Genomic DNA, 18,295 nt, shown 5'->3' on the forward strand with positions numbered 1-18,295 from the left:
CCTCCAGGTGCTCACACACACACCGTGCCGACACACGCTCCCTCATAACACACGCAGGGCTTGGAAGGATTTTCCTTTTTTTTGAGATGGCATATTATTCTGTGCCTAAGGTTCTTTGCCAGTAATTGCTCAATTTTCATTAATATTTGCTGATATTCAAGTATAGCTACCAGAGCGTAACTAATCATCACTAACTAAACTGTACATACCATATCCCACCTTTAGCAGGGTCCTGGTGAGTCTGTGAGGCTTTCCATGCTGTGAATCAATTTAAAAAATTACTATCTTTCTCAGCCTGAAACCATGTTGCAAGTAGGGGTATCACCCAAAGAGCACCCCCGCCAAGCAGAGTTCTCCAGGGCCAGAAGGAATTACATATCTAAGCACAAAATGTGTGTGCTATGCAGCCTTGTCTGCCTTAACTCCTTGAAAGCAGAGGCAAGAAAAAGAAGACATTAGACACCGCCCATCTGGCCTATGAAAAAAAGAATCCATATATTATTAAAGTGTTTCAAGCTACTGAAAACCCAAAAGGAAAAACCTTCGCTGGAAGCTACTTTTAAGCCTTGTCCAAATCCATGTTAACTCCTGTTTGTAAACCATTTGGTGGAAACTCAACAGCATATTCATTTATTCACTTATTCAACCGCTATTTATATGGCAGATTCTGTTCTTGCTCTGGGTATTCAAAAGTAAGCAAGAGATAGAGTCCCCTCTGTCCTAGGCTTAATTCTAATGTGGAGGGAGAATTAATAACCAAATAAACAAGATAATGTGAAGCAGTGATAAGCGGAAAATAAGGTAGGGCCAGGAGATAAGGGTTGGGGAGCTGCTACTTTAGACACTGTAATTAGAGAGGGCCTCTCTGATGGCATGATATTTGAGCCTAAGAATGAATGAGGCAACAGTGAAGCCAGACGGACATCGAGGAGAACAACACAGGCAGAGGCTGAGGAGTGGACATGTTGGCCTGTTTAAGAACAGCAAGGAGGCCAGGGTGTCTGAAGTGGAAAGAGTACGGGGGGAAAGTAGTAGGAGATGAAATCAGAGATGACCAATAGGTCAGATGGTGCTAGCCTTGCAGGCCAAGGCTAAAACTCGAGTTTTATTCTTAGAAGCCATTAGCTTAAGCAAGAGAGATGGGAATCAAGAAAAGCCTGGGAAGAAACCAGTGTGGAAACAGGAAGACCAAGCAGTCTCCTGGAATATTCCAGGAGAGAAGTGATGATGATGATTAGACTAGGATGTTAGTGATGAAAGGAGCAGGAAGTGACCAGATTTAGGATACATTCTGATAATAGGACTTGCATATGGAGTTAAGAAGATGAAGGTGTGACAAAAAGAGAAGTCCAGGATAACATTGTGATTTTTGGCCCGAGCAACTAGCCAGGTACCACGAACTGAGATGGGACACTGAGAAAGAGGCAGGTTTTGGAGGGAAGAAATCACAAGAGGCAGATCCTCTTGCGTGCTGAACCAGGTTGAGGTGGAAAGAGACTCAGAGCCTCAGAGCTCACTTGGTTCTCTGCTTTGTGTCCAAACCCAATATCCATGAAAAAGTTCCTGAGAAGTGTTTCATATCTGCTTCAAGATCAGAGGAAGTAACCACAGTAGCAGCCACCGTGTCTTGAACCCTTACGAGTTATCAGTCATTGTACATATGGTGAAGTTAATCCTCACACACTAAAGTACTTGGCACTGGGAAAATATCATTAAATGTTATCCAAATTACTTGTGAAGTATGTCACCTTTTATTTTGAATGATAACGTCAATGATTATCTTAATTTCTAGAAGTTCTATTTCCTTTTCTTTTTAAACACCTCATTCATTTTACCTTATCATTTCTGTTCTTTCTTGGGATAATAGATAGTCCTTTAAAAAACACAACAGCAAGTCTGAGGTCCTGCTGGAGGCTCAGTCATATTGTGTGTCTGTGTGAGCATTAAGTACCTACCTACGCTTCCACATTCCATGGGACACTCTTTTATCAGTTCACACACACTAGCTTCCAGCTGTTTTGCTTCAGGCACTGGGCATTTCTCTTTTTTCTTTCAAGTTCATTCAGGTATTTAAACATTTCTTAGGCCTTATTTTATTTAGCATCTCCAAGTGTCTAAGGAAGGTTGGCCTGAGTTAGCTCAGTCTGACATATAACCAGAACCAGAGTCCAGTATTACCATACAGATAAGGCAACTGCCTCTTAGAGAACTGACTAGCTCTGAATTCAGGTCTCCCTGATGCCCAGTCCATGCTCTTGTCATGGAAGCTTCTTGCTTACATCTGCCAGACACACTAATTCCAGTTCTACCCTCTGGAGTCACACACATAATGTAAACAAGAGAGTCAGACTTTCATGCACCCTAAAGAGTATGAACACAACCATTTATTCTGTCCCCCATTTGCCTCCAGCTGAAAATTCCAAATTAAACTCCTTCAATTACTTGTTCTTCCTTAAAACCAAATTTTATTACAACGTGAATACAGGAAACCTTATATTTTTTACCTTAAGAACTTGTATAAATCATAAATGCCACTGGAAGTGAAAAACAAAGTGGGTTTCCTTCATGCATTAGTTTCTTATTAGGGAATTTCTGACCACAACAATAAATAGGGAAAGTCAAAGGACAGCACAATAGAAATCACAAAACCTGTGTTCTGCCACTAACTAGCTGTAGGACTATAGAGGGCTATAGGCTCTTTTTGCTTTGGCTTGTCTTCAAAAGGGGAATGATAATGTCTTTCCTAGAGTTTAAAGGCTGGGGGAAGCAGTAAGATTTAATGCATAGGTTATAACACAAGAAAATATTTGGAAATATTTTTCCAGGCATCTAAGAAAGAGCATGATGGCTAATAGTTAGCAAGATCACTATATACTAGAAAGTTGCTATGAGCAGAACTTTAATGTTCTCATCATTACAACAACAAAAAAGGTAATTCTGTGAGATGAAGAAGGTGGTCACTAACTGTGGTAAACATATGGAAATATATACACGTCACATCATCACACTTGCACCTTTAACTTACCTAACATTACATGTAAAGCTGAGGAAAAACAGAAGTATCTAATTTGAGATCTATGGGAGAATCATTTTAATGCAAAGTGTCAAAAAATGTCCATTACAACTGATGAATTGATATATGGTGCACATCTGGCATTTTTATGTTGTTTGTGATTTTATTTTTATTTTTGATGTGGGAAACATTGTTATTCTTAATTCTGTTAGCCAGACATTTTCTCTATGTTGTGTTATGTTAGTTAAATAAAGGAAGAATAATCCAAAATTTGGAGAAAGTGTCCTAGCCGGTTTGGCTCAGTGGATAGAGTGTCAGCCTGTAGACCAAAGGGTCCCGCATTCGATTCTGGTCAAGGGCACTTACCTTGGTTGCAGGCTCCTCTCTGGCCCCGGGCCCTGGTCAGGACTCATGCAGGAGGCAACCAATTGATGTGATTCTCTCACATTGATGTTTCTCACTGTCTTTCCTTTTCTCTTGCACTCTCCCTAAAAATCATTGGAATATCCTCAGGTGAGGATTAACAAAAAAGAGAAAGTGTATAAAAATTTGTGGAAAAATTTGTATAAAAAGGGGAAAATATACAATAGAAAATAAAACATTATTTTAGTGTGTTATAAATGTTATTAGTCTGATCTACAATAGTGAGACATTAACTGAACCCCTCCCCCCAAAAAAATTAATGCAAAAATTATTTTACCTTCATGTTGCAAGCCAATTCCATGAGCCTCTTTGCATTCTCTTCCGAGCGGTACCTCTTAGGAAGCTGGACCCTGAAGAACTTCAAGGCACCCTCAAAGTCTGTCAAAAGCAAGTCATCCTTCGATGTCTAGAAAAAGAGAGAGAACTGTGTGGAGAAAAGGTTCTTTGCTGTAAGGCTGCACAAGAAGCATTTTATAATCCCAGCAGCTTTCTAGTCCCCAGAAGACAGTTCTCCCCTCCGTCAGAGCCACATGCTCATCTCTACTGCCAGGGACAACGTCCGAGCACAGTGCTGTTAGAATGAGACTAAGCCCCAAGCTATTGCAAGTGCTGAACCGAGAACGACAGATGACTCAGCTTATGAATAAATGTGTACCTTCAATAATCCAAGGGCAACATTAAAAATAACGCTGATTCCCTAAAAAAGAAAACACAAAAAGAACATTGTTAGTGTTTACATCTGGACTATGAAGCCATTTGTCTTCAGAATACCCCACAATTTTTAGAGCAGTTGTAAAACATTAATTAAGAAATAGAATTAACTTGAAAATATCTTAGAACATAAAAATTACAGAGCCACTGAAACACCACGTAAAGGAGACCCAGTCTCCCATTCTTGAGAGAGAAGAGCTTTTCTAGCCCTACTCTCACATTCAATAGGAATACTTTCCTATACTTCCCAAGCAAAACATCTGACTCATAAAATTATGATCAGGTCCTGGCCAGTGTGGCTCAGTGGATAAAACATGTTGGACCACACACCCAAAGGTCACAGGTTTGATTCCTGGTCAAGGGCACATACCTGGATTGCAGGTTTGATCCTGGCCCCGGTGGAAGAGTGTGCAGGAGGCAACCAGTCAATGTATCTCTCACGGGATGTTCTCTCTCCCCCCCACCCCCCCACCCCTGCCTCCTTCTCACTCTCTCTAAAAATCAATGGGAAAAATATCCACAGATAAAAATTAACAACAAAAATTATATTCAGAAAATAATTCCTGTGGAACTTTAAATATATATATGTGTGTGTGTGTGTGTGTGTGTGTGTGTGTGTGTGTGTGTGTATTTCAGAGAGGAAGGGAGAGGGTGAGAGAGAGAAACATCAATGATGACAGAGAATCATTGATCGGTTGCCTCAGTCTGGCCATGTACTCTGACCAAAAATTGAACATGACCACCTGGTCAACACTCAACTACCAGCTGGACTAATTCCCATGGAACTTGATTTTGTGTGGCCCCGCTCAAGGTACAGCAATCACTCTGAAGCCTGTGTCCTGAACCGACTCTGCTCCAGGCTCCCTCCAAACTGCCTTCCTTCCTCTAACTAGCTGGAAGTTGGGGGGTGGGAGCAAAGGACAAATGAGGGGAAGCACTAACATCTGATCAAATTAAACTATTTAAGTTTCTGGACCTCAGTTTTCATAACTAATATTCTCCCAAGGGTTTTCTGAGCTAATTCAAATGGTTGTTTATAATAGTAAAACCTGGACAACTCAAAGATTTGAGATTAGGAACTGGTTACACAAAATATGGTATATCCAAATGGGATACTTGACAGAAATAAGAATGATATATTTGGTAATGTTATTTCTTATAATGTTTCAAGTTGGGTAGAAGGTACAAATTCTTTAAAGGACTTTCATGTTTTGCATATGGTAAGATTATACGAAAAGAAAGATGGTATTGATGTGTGTCAAGATATGTTCAAGTACATGAAATGAAAAAAGAGATTACCAAATAGTATATATAGCATAATCTTATTTTTAAATATATACTGACCCATAATATGCATTATTATATAATATTCCATATAGAAAAAAAACTATTCCATATAGAAATTACATGCACATATATAAAGACAAAAAAGGCTGAAAGAATATACATCAAAATGTTAAAAGTAGTTACCCTCTGGACAGTGAGATTAGGTATATTTTTAAATCTTTTTGCTTATATTTTCTACAGTTCCTATAATAAACATATACACTGAGTGGCCAGATTATGATGATCTCTGCATAATAATCTGGCCACTTAGTGTATATCCCATGTAATAAAAGGCTAATATGCAAATTGTCCCCTCCACCAGGAGTTGGATCAGCAGGCAGGCCGGACCCCACCCCTGCACGGGGCCTCTTATATATATATACACACACACACACACACACACATACACACACACACACACACACTCTGTGAGTGGCCAGATCATTATTATTATTATCATTATTACAGTGTGTGTGTGTATTTTAGAGGCCAGGTGCATGAATTTGTGCATGGGTGGGGTCCTGCCAGCCTGGCCAGGGAGAGGGTGCATGGGCGTTTGGCAAGCCTGCCTCCTGGTCAAACGGACAATTTGCATATTAGCTTTTTATTATATAGGATATACACTGAGTAGCCAGATTACTATGCGTTCAGAGATCATAATAATCTGGCCACTCAGTGTATATTTTTTAAATTAGTAACTTTTTTCTTAAATACACACACACACACACAAACATCCAAAACTGTGTTGTGGCAAAGACTGTTATTTATTATCTACTTTCTTTTAGCAATAAAATACCACCCCCACCCCATTTTTAGCAATTCCTACCAAACTTTAAAAAAAAAAATCTCTCTTGTAATAGGTGTGGTTATGTACCTAGGCTCATTTCCACTTACCAATAAAAGTAAGTGGAAATGCAGGTGATACTTCCAGGAAGTCTCTTTTAAAAAGAGGCCATGCACCCTCTCCTGTTCCATTCTAACCCTCCTAGCTTAAAATACAGAGTTGATTGATAACTAGCACTCTCATCAGCCATAAGGATGAGAGTCAAACTCTAGGGAAGGCAGGTTACTGCCAATCTCTGACTTCTTTTACATGAAAAATAAACTTCCATTTTACTTAATTGTTGCTGTTTTGAATTTTTTCAAAACAGCAGTCAAACCTAATACTAACCAATACAAATGTCTAACATACGGTTTGCTTGCTTTTTAAGCTGAGAGTGCCTTTTAACAAAATGTGATCATTAGCTTTGGCCCAAGGAAGAGTCACTGAAACTTGGATTTCCCATCACTGAACTAAAACAGAGCAGAACAAGTTCTGTTTTGACAGCTGTCATCAGGAGGACACTGTAACACTCCGAAGTGCTATGGTCTCTGATACGTACCTCACACAACAGCAGGTCAATGATATGGAAGACCATGTAGAGAGGGAACTTGGCAGTGAAAAGTGTGAGAAACCACTGGGAGGCGTACATGTGTGCTTCAAGGCTTATATCCAGGAAGTGGTTGTACAGGTCTGGAATAGACTCCTGAAATAGAAAACTAATTAGTTTTAGGCACATATGCAGCTATTCAACTCCCACTCAGGAGGCTTATAAATCTAACAGGGATAGGCTTCAGAAGTCACATATTTGTATTTTTCTAAAAATCTCCAAGGGCTCAGAAGAACACATCATCTGACATTAAACTGGCACTCAGCTCCCTTTTCCAGTCCACACACTAGCTCTAAAGAGGAATCCTCCCCCAAGTGGTGACAAATATGTGGAAAGGCAGTTTTTCTTTCCAAGTTGTGAAATGTTTGGGAAAGTTTGTTTCACTTTTGTTATGGAGTTTCTAACCAATAAGCGTCAGGGTCCTGGTGAACACTTCCTGACTATGCTGTGTTAGAGGCCCCGACAAAGTCTGCTGAGATTCTGAGTGTTTTATGAGCCTGAAAACCCAGCTTACATCCAACATGTTCACACCTTATGAACCTTGGCATCATCGTCACATCGTGAGAAATGAAAACAAACAAAAACACCTATCCTTCACCCTGGATGGCTAAGGCAACACCACTACTCCATGGCACCATTTCATCAATCTACTTCTCCCTAGACCATGTTCTAACTGGCAAACACAAGCTGGGTTGTTTTTTGTTGTTTTTTTTACCTGCATGAGACGCTCCAACTGGTAAAATTTGCAATGCAAATCTTCAAAATTTTGCTTGAAAAGTTCCCTGAGTCCATAGTCAAACATGATCTTGACCAGAACACTGAATGCCTGTTCTTCAGGCATCTGTAACAGACAAGGAAGGGCAGGAAAAATAAAACCACAAAACATATACAGAAGTTTTTCAGTATATTAAATTCATCCTTCTACTCTCTTATTTGGATAGTAGGAAGTTTACTGGTACTCAGTACTTCATAACATTCATTCACTCAACCACGAAATCAAATCCCTAAAATTTGATTTTAGAGAAAAACACTGCTGTGAAAGAGAAGCACTGTGAGAAGGAAACATGCATAGGTTGCCTCCCACACTGGCCCAGACCACTGACTGGGCCTGAAACCTGTGTGTGTCCTGACCAGGGATAGAACCTGCCACCTTCTGGTGTTCAGGATGACGCTCTAACCAAATGAGCAACAGCGGCCAGGACTCAACCAAAAATACTTAATGGTGCCTCCTCCATGTCAGACACTGCTCCTGTCCTTGGGGAGTCTCCCATATAACCACACACAATCACTGTAATGCGAAGCAGGCAGAAACAGGGATGATGAGAACATAGGAACAGGGAAGCCTGAGTCTGCCTGGGGGAGGGACAGAGGCTCTGTAGAGAGAACAGGATTGGAACAGGGCAGGACAGGTGGATAACAAGTTTAGGTTTCACCTTTCCCAAATCATGAGATCTTATAAATCATTTCACCTTCTTTGCAGCCATTTTGTTCCAATAAAAATGTTTTACTTCTCACTGTTATGAAAAAAGATGGCTAGAGAAACCTTAAATGTTCTAATGCTTGTGATAATGCTTAAACTACTATAGTTTAACACTCACAGCAATACTTAAAGTACTACAAAAACCCTATTTCTATTTACAGATGTTACCTATTTATAATAATACCTACACCTTTTACAGCTTTACAGAAAACTATTTCCCCAAGAGTATGGCAAATGTCTCATTTTCAAAATAAAAAAGAAAACACTGGAAATGTTATTTAAGGCTTAGTGTGACTATAGCAAGCCTTCAAATGTCAAGAAGGTGGGCAGGCTTCTGTGGAATAAGACAACGGAGGTGGGCTGAGCACAGAAATCACTAGAATAAGGCAGAGGAAAAGAGCAAATCAGATTAAGTAATAAGTGACAACAATGCAGCATATTATTGGAAAGTTAAGAATTTGGAGCAAAGGACCAGACCTTTGAGGTCTTTGTCATGAAAGGCAACTTCACTCTTCCCCACACTCAGGGAGATGTGGTCTGACCCCAAGTGGCCTTTCAGTTAGGCAGCACATCTGCCCTCAGGCTGACATTTACCTAACACAATGGCAAGCAGCAGAGAATTCAATCGAAGACACTGTGGATTTGATCAGGAAATCCATTTTAAAGGGGTTGTGATACTTGTATGGGGATAAATGTCCTTGGACTGAAGTTGAGAACAAAGATAAACCACATAGGTCTGTGAGACTGAGATAAAAAGTTTGCCTAAAACAACAAAACAAAACAAAATTTTAAAACTTTACCTGTTGATGGATGTATTAATTAGCTTGTGTGAGCATTTCATAATTTAAATCAAATCATCACACAAACATACACACACATACACTTGTTCATTAATGTCAAAGCTTTTTCATATTTTTACATGCCTACCAATAAGCTAGATTCAGTAACAAGACAGAAAGTAGTTTCTGTTTTACTTTTATTACAACCTTGTATTTTACTTGCATTATAACACAAAATGACTTAAAACTCTCCCACAGCTTCCCCTGGCTAAGAGCAACAAATCCAGCCTTCTTGGCCTGGCCTCCACGGGTCTACGAGGCAGGTCTGTTATCCCTCCAGCTCCCTCTCCTCTTCCCATCACTCATGACATTCCAGTCCTACTGTCTTTCCAGTTCCTTCCAAATGCCAAGTTTTCCCAATTTCAGTGCTTCTATATATTGTATAATTTCCTTTCCTGGGAATGTTCCATTCTCTACTCTCGTTTTTTAAAATACTTTTATTATTTTCATAAGAATGTTAAAAAAAAAAAAGTTAAAATGAGAACCCTTCTCATTTTCCAGGGTTCACCTTAAGGGTTACTTCCCCAGAGGAGCCTAGAATCTAAATTTGGATTCCTTGCATCAAACTTCTTTTATTATGTCTTCATAGCACCACTGCAATTAATTTACTTATGTGACTTTCTGCTTACAGGTGGTCAGCTTCACTAGCTGTGTATCCACAAGGATTGAGACTATGACTACATTATTCTCTTCTATCTCTAGTACAATACAGACCATACAGGTGCTCAAAAACTCTCAGTTAACATCACCTGTGTCTTTTTTGCCAAACATTCTAACTTGAATCATTAGGAAAAGATAAGACAAATCAAGAGTGTGTGATCTTTTATAAGATAATTTGCTAAAATGTTTCAAAATCCATTTAAAAAAAAAAAAAGGCAAAGGGGTAGTTTAGATTAAGAGAATAAAGAGAAGTGACAACCCAATGCAATGCTGGAATCAATCAAATGCAATTCATTGATCTGGGTTAGAAAAAAACCTATCTATAAAGGACTTTATTATATAAAAAACTGGGGAAAACTGAATTTGAACTGGGGATAAGCCAATGCTGAATCACTGAGAATTTCTTGGATGTGATTGTGATATTATGGTCATGTCCTTAGGAGATACATGCCCAACTATGTAGGAGTGAAATATGTTGATGTTTGCTACTGACTTAAAAAAATTTTAATAAAAAATTGTGTGTGTGGCCGAAACCGGTTTGGCTCAGTGGTAGAGCATTGGTCTGCGGACTGAAAGGTCCCAGGTTTGATTCCGGTCGGGGGCATGTACCTTGGTTGCGGGCACATCCCCGGTAGGGGGTTTGCAAGAGGCAGCTGGTGGATGTTTCTCTCTCATTGACGTTTCTAGCTCTCTATCACTCTCTCCTACACTCTGTAAAAAATCAAAAAAATATATTTAAAAAAAAATTGTTTGTGTGTGTGTGTGTGTGTGTGTGTGTGTGAAAGAGAGGAAAAGAGAAAATGCAGAGTGAGAGTCAGAGAAAACAGTGTGTTAAAATATAACTGGTAAATTAGGTGAAGAGTATATGGGTGTTCACCTTAAGATTTTTTTCTATTTTGCTGTGGATCTAAAAAAAAATTATCAATAAGTTGGATAAAAAAAAGGGCACAAAAGAAACCCAACTCCTTCACCTTCCTCCTACCCCAATGTATAAATCCCAAAACAAATACTAATGAGGTGGCTACTTTAGAGAGGATAAAATGTCCCCAAGGGTCCAACTAAGAATTAAGTCTATCCAAACATCCTAGCAAGAAAAAAAGTCTACCCTTGTATCATTTTTCAACACTGTCACTTATTCTCACGTTTCTCTTCCATGATGACATTAACTTAAAAAAAAGTTTTCCAGATATAGGAGTTAAAAATCATGTCCTAGAGCCTGGCCAAAGCCAATACAAAACCATGCTCAAGATTAAGGCTAGTATGAGCTGGGGGAGGCCATGTCTAAGTCATAACAGAGACACATTTACTCACATGGAGAAGCAGAACAGCAGCGAGAAATGACTGGCCCTGGCAATAGCCAATCTCTTCATCAAATACAGAATAAGCCTGAAAAACAACAACAACACAGGAGGTGTAACTGAATGTAGTCAGTGATAGGCCACAGCTGCCCTATAGGACCTTGAACACAGGAACTGGAAGATGCTATCCACCCTGCACTGTGGCATTTTGATGGTCAATGAATGATGCAAACATTTCTCTCCAATCCCATTTTTTATTTTACAATAAATAAAACTGTCACCACGCCACCTTCTGTTGCCAAGAAGCAGAGAAGGTTATGCAAACACCACTTGGGCACTAAAAAAGGTTGTCATAACTCATTGCCTTTTCCCTCTGTCTGAAAAATAGGCTCCAAACATATTCTATTCGCCCAGAATTCCCTCTTCTCTGTGCTTCTATGGTACTTGCTACACATGTATGGTTGTTATGCCCTTACCTCACTGCATTTTAAACCTTCATCCTCACACATAGCAGGCACTCACTAAACACTGTTAATGTTTTTCATCTTCGTTCTGGGAAAAAGTCTTTTGGCAAAGAGACCAAAATACAATTCTCTCTGCAATGCCAGTAATAACTTTTCTGATAAGAGGGACTGCTCTGAAACTGCTTGTGGGTTCCTCTGGAATTCTTATTTTGTATTTTTCTTGGCAGCGGAAGATCACTACCCATCTCTCCAAACATCATGTTTAACAGAATACTGACATCTAACATTCCTTGTGGTTTGCTCTTTGGTTCTTCAGCTGTTTTTCAATCTTGTCTTTATGATTAATACTTTGGTCCTCATGTAAGTTGTGGTAGAAAGGGGAATTCCTATAGATTCAAGATGTTATTTCCTGTATGACAAACTTATTTCTAATGAAACTCCCTTCATTATCCACAAGTTTCCTTTGTGTCCCAGGACGCAATTTAGAATGGGTTATGTTTAGAAATCAAATCACTTAGCAAAATGTTATGCCAATGCTTATTAGATGAAAATTAAGTCAACATATACATAAATTTTATCATTAGACTTTGGTGAAACTCTAGCTTTTTACATATGCATGCTATCATCAGGTTTTCATGAATTCAGGTAAAATTCAATATAATCACATATCTCCCATTTGATCAAAGCTTGTCTGATGAGAGGGCCACAGAAAAACACACACTTTTCCAAAAACAAGATGTGTATAGGGCTTAGAAATGACCTGTTTATAATACAATAGTTTTATATTCAACTATGTAAATATTAACAAGTGTTAATACCTATGTTGTTAAAACTGTGTTACAAACTAATAGTAATATATGCAAACACAGCTCAAAGTTTGTGAAGGTTATCAATCAGTAATTGATTGTTCAAGAAAGAACACAGGCTTCAGAGTTAGAATTGGGCTCAAATCCCTAGCAGCTAATATCCAGGTCAAGAACTTAAGCCTATTACTTATATTTTTTACTACAGGCCTGATTCATGCACCAGTGGGGTCCCTCGGCCTGACTTCGGGGATCATGCCAAAACCAGCTCTCCAACTTCCCCTGAGGGGTCCTGGATTGCAAGAGGGCAATTCTCAGGTGACACACCCCAGAATCAGGCTCCCTCCTCTCTGGTTCTGGGTGCGTCACCTGAGAACTGCAGCTGCCAAGTCACTGCAGCTCAGCAGCTCCTGAATTGAGTGTCTGCTCCCTAGTGGTCAGTGCATGTCATAGCTATCAGCTGGATGGCGAATGGTCAAATGGTCACTTAGGCTTTTATATATACAAATTTGTAAGATGAGAATAATCATAGTGTTTATAACAGAGTCGATGTGTTATTTTCAGTCCTCTCATGCCACATACTCAGCACATGGTTTAATCAATTATGCACTAGGCTGACAATGTATTGACTTTCTACAGATAGAGAATGGAGAGGAGCATATTTTTCAAGCTTATGGAAAAGCTTGAAGGAATGCCCACACACATGAAAGTACATGATATATTTGGAAAAAGTCTGGAAATAAGGTTCACGAAAACTATAAAAAAGAAGAAAAGGCATTTCATCAATCCAACATTTAATGCCAAGCACTGTGCCAAGTGCTCCCCATACTAACACACATAAGCAATGATCTTGAGAACTTCACAGTTCAGTTGGGGAGTTTGACAAGTAAATCAATCAGAATATAGTAAGAAGTTCAATGTGGTTGAAATATAAAGTATTTAGAGAATAAGCCAGGATATATTATAAAATGCCTTTACTGCTAAGTTAAGGAGTCTAGGTCCAAGAAATAAACTAAGATTTTTTTTTTTTTTTTAATTTGATTTCAGAGATGAAGGGAGAGACAGAGAAACATAAATGATGACAGAGAATCATTGATTGGCTGCCTTTTTTGCATGCCTCACACTAGGGATCAAGCCAGCAATCTGGGCATGTGCCCTGACTGGGAATCAAACCGTGACCTCCTGGCTCACAGGTCGATGCTCAGCCAGGCCACCCGGGCCAAACTAAGAATTTTTATTTCATTCTGTGGGTTATGGGAAAGCACTATAGGTTTTGGTGGAGGCCAGTGAAGTGATTCTTCAGTTGACAAAGAGAAGATAATAGATAGGCTAGAATCCAAAAGCAAGGTAGCATCTGTAAGAGTGCTGGCACCATATGATAGAGACCTGTGCGAGGGTGTGGACAGCGAGGTTAGTATGACTAACAAGATACATCAATCATACCAAATTCAGGCCAAAGGATGGAACTGAAAACTAACAGAGAAGTGACTGTATTTTCAGCAAGACAATGGCAGTGGGGTAAAGAAACCCTGTTTTTCATTAAAAGGGAACAACTAAACATATGGATATGCTATTCTAACCAAACTTTAGACATTTAGGGAAATCTGAATGAGTGGCTATTAAGTGATAGTGGTGGAGAATGACGGATGCTACTGCATGGAGAATGGTCTTATTTTTTATTTATTTATTTATTTATTTTAAATATTATTTTATTGATTTTTTACAGAGAGGAAGGGAGAGGGAGAGAGAGTTAGAAACATCGATGAGAGAGAAACATCGACCAGCTGCCTCTTGCACACCCCCTACCGGGGATGTGCCCGCAACCAAGGTACGTGCCCTTGACCGGAATCAAACCTGGGACCTTTCAGTCCGCAGACCGACGCTCTACCACTGAGCCAAACCAGTTTTGGCTGGTCTTATTTTTTAGAGATGTACAGTGAAGAATTTAGGATCATGATATCTGAGATTTGCTTTAAACTACTTCAAGGAAAATGTTAATGAAGCAACTGTAGCAATATACTGATAAATATTAAATCTAGATGAAGAGACATTTACAGCTATACTATTCAACTTTTACATCTGAAAATTTCCATAAACATTTTTCCCTGGCCAGTGTACTCAGTGGGTTGGGCATCGTCCCATGCACCAAAAGGTGGCTGGTTCAATTCCTAGTCAGAGCACATGCCCTCGTAGGGAATGTGCAGGAGGCAGCTGATAAATGTTGCATTCTCACATTGATGTTTCTCTCTCTTTCTCTAAGTCAATTAAAAAAAAATTTCCCCCCATAATACAGTTGTCCTTCAGTATCCACAGGGGATTGGTTCTAAGACCCCTGCGGATATCAATCTGCAGATGCTCAAGTCCCTTATATAAAATGATGCAGTATTTGCATGCAATCTATATTTGCATATAGGCGGTAGCGGGGTATGCTTCCACATGACTTTGTTTTCCTGGATTCAACATAACGCTTGGGGCATGGCAAATTCAAGTTCTGGTTTTGGAACTTTCTGGAACTTCTTTTTTTCTTGAATATTTTTTGATTTGCCATTGGTTGATTCAGCGGATGCGACACCAGTGGATGCGGAGGACTGAGTGCAAAACGTGTTTGTAAATAAGTTCTATTTTTAGTAGATCTGTTTTGATTTACTTGATAGACTTTCATGGAGACCAGCTAGGCCTTGAGCTAATGCAGATGTGAGAACATCTGTGTAGCGGTGACAGCTGAAGTTTTGGGGGTGAAAAGGCTCACCAAGGAGACAGTAGAGAGCATAGCACCCAATGAGTGAACACCTATGTCTCAGGAGGCAGGCCTCCGTTTCAGGAACAGGCAGCCAGGGATAAAATAATGAGGGAGTGAGCCACATTGTGACAGAAGGGAGAGCACAACCCGGAGGGTGAGAAGTCAAGAGAAGAGAGAGCTACACAAAGATCATCATGAGGTAGAAAGCAGAATGCAACAGGGTTAAAGGCAGTGAACACAAGGTTTCTTTCCTTTTTATCTTTAAATATATTTTTATTTATTTCAGAAAGGAAGGGAGAGGAAAAGAGAGATAGCAACATCAATGATGAGAGAGGATCACTGATTGGCTGCCTCCTGCACACACCACACTGGGGATAAAGCCCACAACCTGGGCATTTGCCCTTGACTAGAATCGAATTTGGGACCCTTTGGTCTACAGGCTGCTTTATCCATTGAGCCAAACTGGCTAAGACCACAGGGTTTCTTTCTGGGAAGCTCGATTGGCTGCTTAAATGGGAAGCATAACTGAGAAGGGCTAGAAAAGAATGATCAGAGAAGGGGATTTCAACCAAAATCAGAGCTTTGTGCATCCTATGGGGAAATTAAAATTTAACCCAATAAACATTTCTGTAAATTCTAACTGCCTATATAGTTTAAAGCACCTAGTTTATCATTGAAGAATCACCCTTTATTGCTAGCCTGTCCTAAAACTAGTTGTTTCACTTTTTCAATCATAGGGACACTTCTCATTCTTTGACTGTATTTCATATGTACCCTGTTTCCCCGAAAATAAGACAGTGTCTTATATTAATTTTTTGCTCCCAAAGATGCGCTAGGTCTTATTTTCAGGGGATGTCTTATTTTTCCATGAAGAAGAATACGGTACACATTTATTGTTAAATGAAAATAAAGGAAATTTATTACCTGTATACGGTACGGTAGTACGGTAGTTGTCAACACAAACCAGACAAACTGTGAATCCTACAGTATTAAGAATTTACTCATTTATCCAATGACAATCATGTCATCATCTTCTGGAACATCATCATAACAATCCAATTCCTGAATTTCCTGGTGAATTTCTTGTGACTCCATTTCTTTCAGAATTAATGGACCAAATCTCTCATGTTTAGCCTGGAGGGGCTTTATTTTCAGGGGGATGCTTTATATTTCACTCAGAAGGAAACCTGTAAACAGGTCTTATTTTTGGAGGATGTCTTATTTTCGGGGAAACATGGTAGTATATGTTATATAGGTACCTGATTAGCTTTGGGAGGGGAGGAGAAGATAAGAGGAACAGTGGAAGGCTGAAGAACTCTGGTCCCAAATCCTCCTTTTGGCTCTGAAGTTACCAAAATCTACTAGAAAATGAGTTACTGATATTGAACAGTGTGCCATTTCCTTTAAAACTCCCAGGTACATACCTTTTAACAGGCTGGTCAGTATTTCCCAGCACTTATTATGCTGCAATGTTAAAAGTCCACCTGGATAGGCATTGGCATGCCCTACTGTCAGACTATCCCAGGTGCCAAGTGCATCATTTACACTGTGCATACTGAAAAGGAGCTTGCAATATTACAGAACTCAACTGGTTTCATAAAACCAGTTTTTTAAAAGTATAAATGTGGAGCCAGGCAACTGTCACCTGAAAGTCTTAATTAAAAGGGTAAAAGAAGCCCTATCATTTTATTTCTAATTAATTCCTATTCATCATAGTCTAAAATTGTGTTCTTATCGTTGATTTTACAGTCTTATACACATTACACTTTGTAGTTATATTTTGCATAATATCCAAGAACCACAGTGGCCATTCAAAACTGAGTCTTTTTTTGTGTCTGTGACATGAAATACCTTGCATATTTTATATAAGGAATCTTGTCCATCTCCTCCTGTATCCTTAAAGTAGTCGTGGGCTGGGAATGTCCGGTTAATATCCCGGGTGATAGCACTGTCCTGAGGAGACTCCTGTGAAAACACAAAGAAAGAGAAGGCTAGCGGTCAGTCCTGAACCTATTTGTTTTGGTTTATACAACAAGGTCTTCTCATTTACATACTTAAAGAAGCTTCAGGAACATATATACACATATGCATGCCCAGAATTACTACATCTTTAGGAATCAACTATTCAAACAAAAGCAAAAGCTAATATTAAGGGAGGGGGGGGGAGGAGATTGAAGAAAAGCAACCTGTTTCACTCTATACACCTCATGTATAGTCCATCCCTGCTGCAAGAAAGTGTTGCTGGTGCCCTTTCTATTGTAACAGGTAAAATGTTCTATTAAAACAGACTTACCATAGGAAAATACCATGTCTAATCTCAAAAGTAGAGTGCTCCTGTTTAAAAAACTGGGTACAAAAATTGCTGCTTTAATTGGTTCTTGGCATGCAGATCATGTGTCAGGTTCTCAATAGAAAAGAGAAGCTCCTGACGTGTGTAATACTTTTAACAATAAAGAATTATTTAATAAATAAATAGAAAAGAGAAGCCCCTGAATTGGGTTTATCCTAGGTGCAAGTGGCATAAAAAATGTGCACATCAGTATGAGCAATATGAACCCAGTCCACCAAACGCCAAGGGATTCAACAGGCTACGGGAAAATATCCCTTGCTTTTGCCAATGTAGAAAAACTGTTTCCTTGTTTGTCACGACTCAACTAAAACTGAACAAATGTCAATAATGTCAGCAATCCTTCATAAATATACCAAGCATTCAGCTATTTCTAATATCTTCCCCTTATTAAATTTTATTTGCTTATATATTAAAGAACTGGAGCACAGACGCATGGCCTTCTATCAATATTTTAACAATGTGTTGTCTTCAAAGTCAAGAAAATAGCCTTGATTCTCCTTAAAGAACCTATATCATATTCAGGTCACCATCCAAGAGCCTGACAACTCCTGTTTCAAGTTTAAAAATTAAAGTGATATTCCTCTCTCGTCCAGTCATTTCTCTAGACTTCCAACTAACTATGTTCCCAGGGTCACAAATAATTTGCGATTGTGGGATCTGACTAATTTAAAGCCTGTGCTCATTGCCAAACTGCTTTCCAAGGAGCTTTACTGGCACAGACACCAACAGTGAAGGCAGCTACTTCTGATTAATTTCAT

At 39.3% G+C, this 18,295-nt stretch overlaps 1 protein-coding gene across 5 annotated transcripts in view; it reads right to left on the reverse strand.

The window, feature by feature from the left end:
* The window catches only part of RABGAP1 (RAB GTPase activating protein 1), a 128,459-nt gene that overhangs the window by 25,201 nt on the left and 84,963 nt on the right, over positions 1-18,295 (reverse strand). For all 5 annotated transcript variants that reach the window (XR_014796431.1, XR_014796432.1, XM_084899939.1 and 2 more), the window contains exons 14-19: positions 17,039-17,152; positions 11,194-11,268; positions 7,619-7,744; positions 6,856-6,999; positions 4,092-4,133; positions 3,714-3,842 (exon numbers count right to left, since the gene is read on the reverse strand). Coding sequence is in view for 3 of the 5 variants with exons in the window: in XM_084899939.1 (XP_084756065.1) it covers positions 3,714-3,842; positions 4,092-4,133; positions 6,856-6,999; positions 7,619-7,744; positions 11,194-11,268; positions 17,039-17,152 (630 nt within the window). In the remaining 2 variants the exon portion in view is untranslated. The remainder of the gene's footprint in view (positions 1-3,713; positions 3,843-4,091; positions 4,134-6,855; positions 7,000-7,618; positions 7,745-11,193; positions 11,269-17,038; positions 17,153-18,295) is intronic.

Source organism: Pipistrellus hanaki, assembly GCF_964339955.1.
Source record: "Pipistrellus hanaki genome assembly, chromosome: 11".
Lineage (NCBI taxonomy): Eukaryota > Metazoa > Chordata > Mammalia > Chiroptera > Vespertilionidae > Pipistrellus > Pipistrellus hanaki.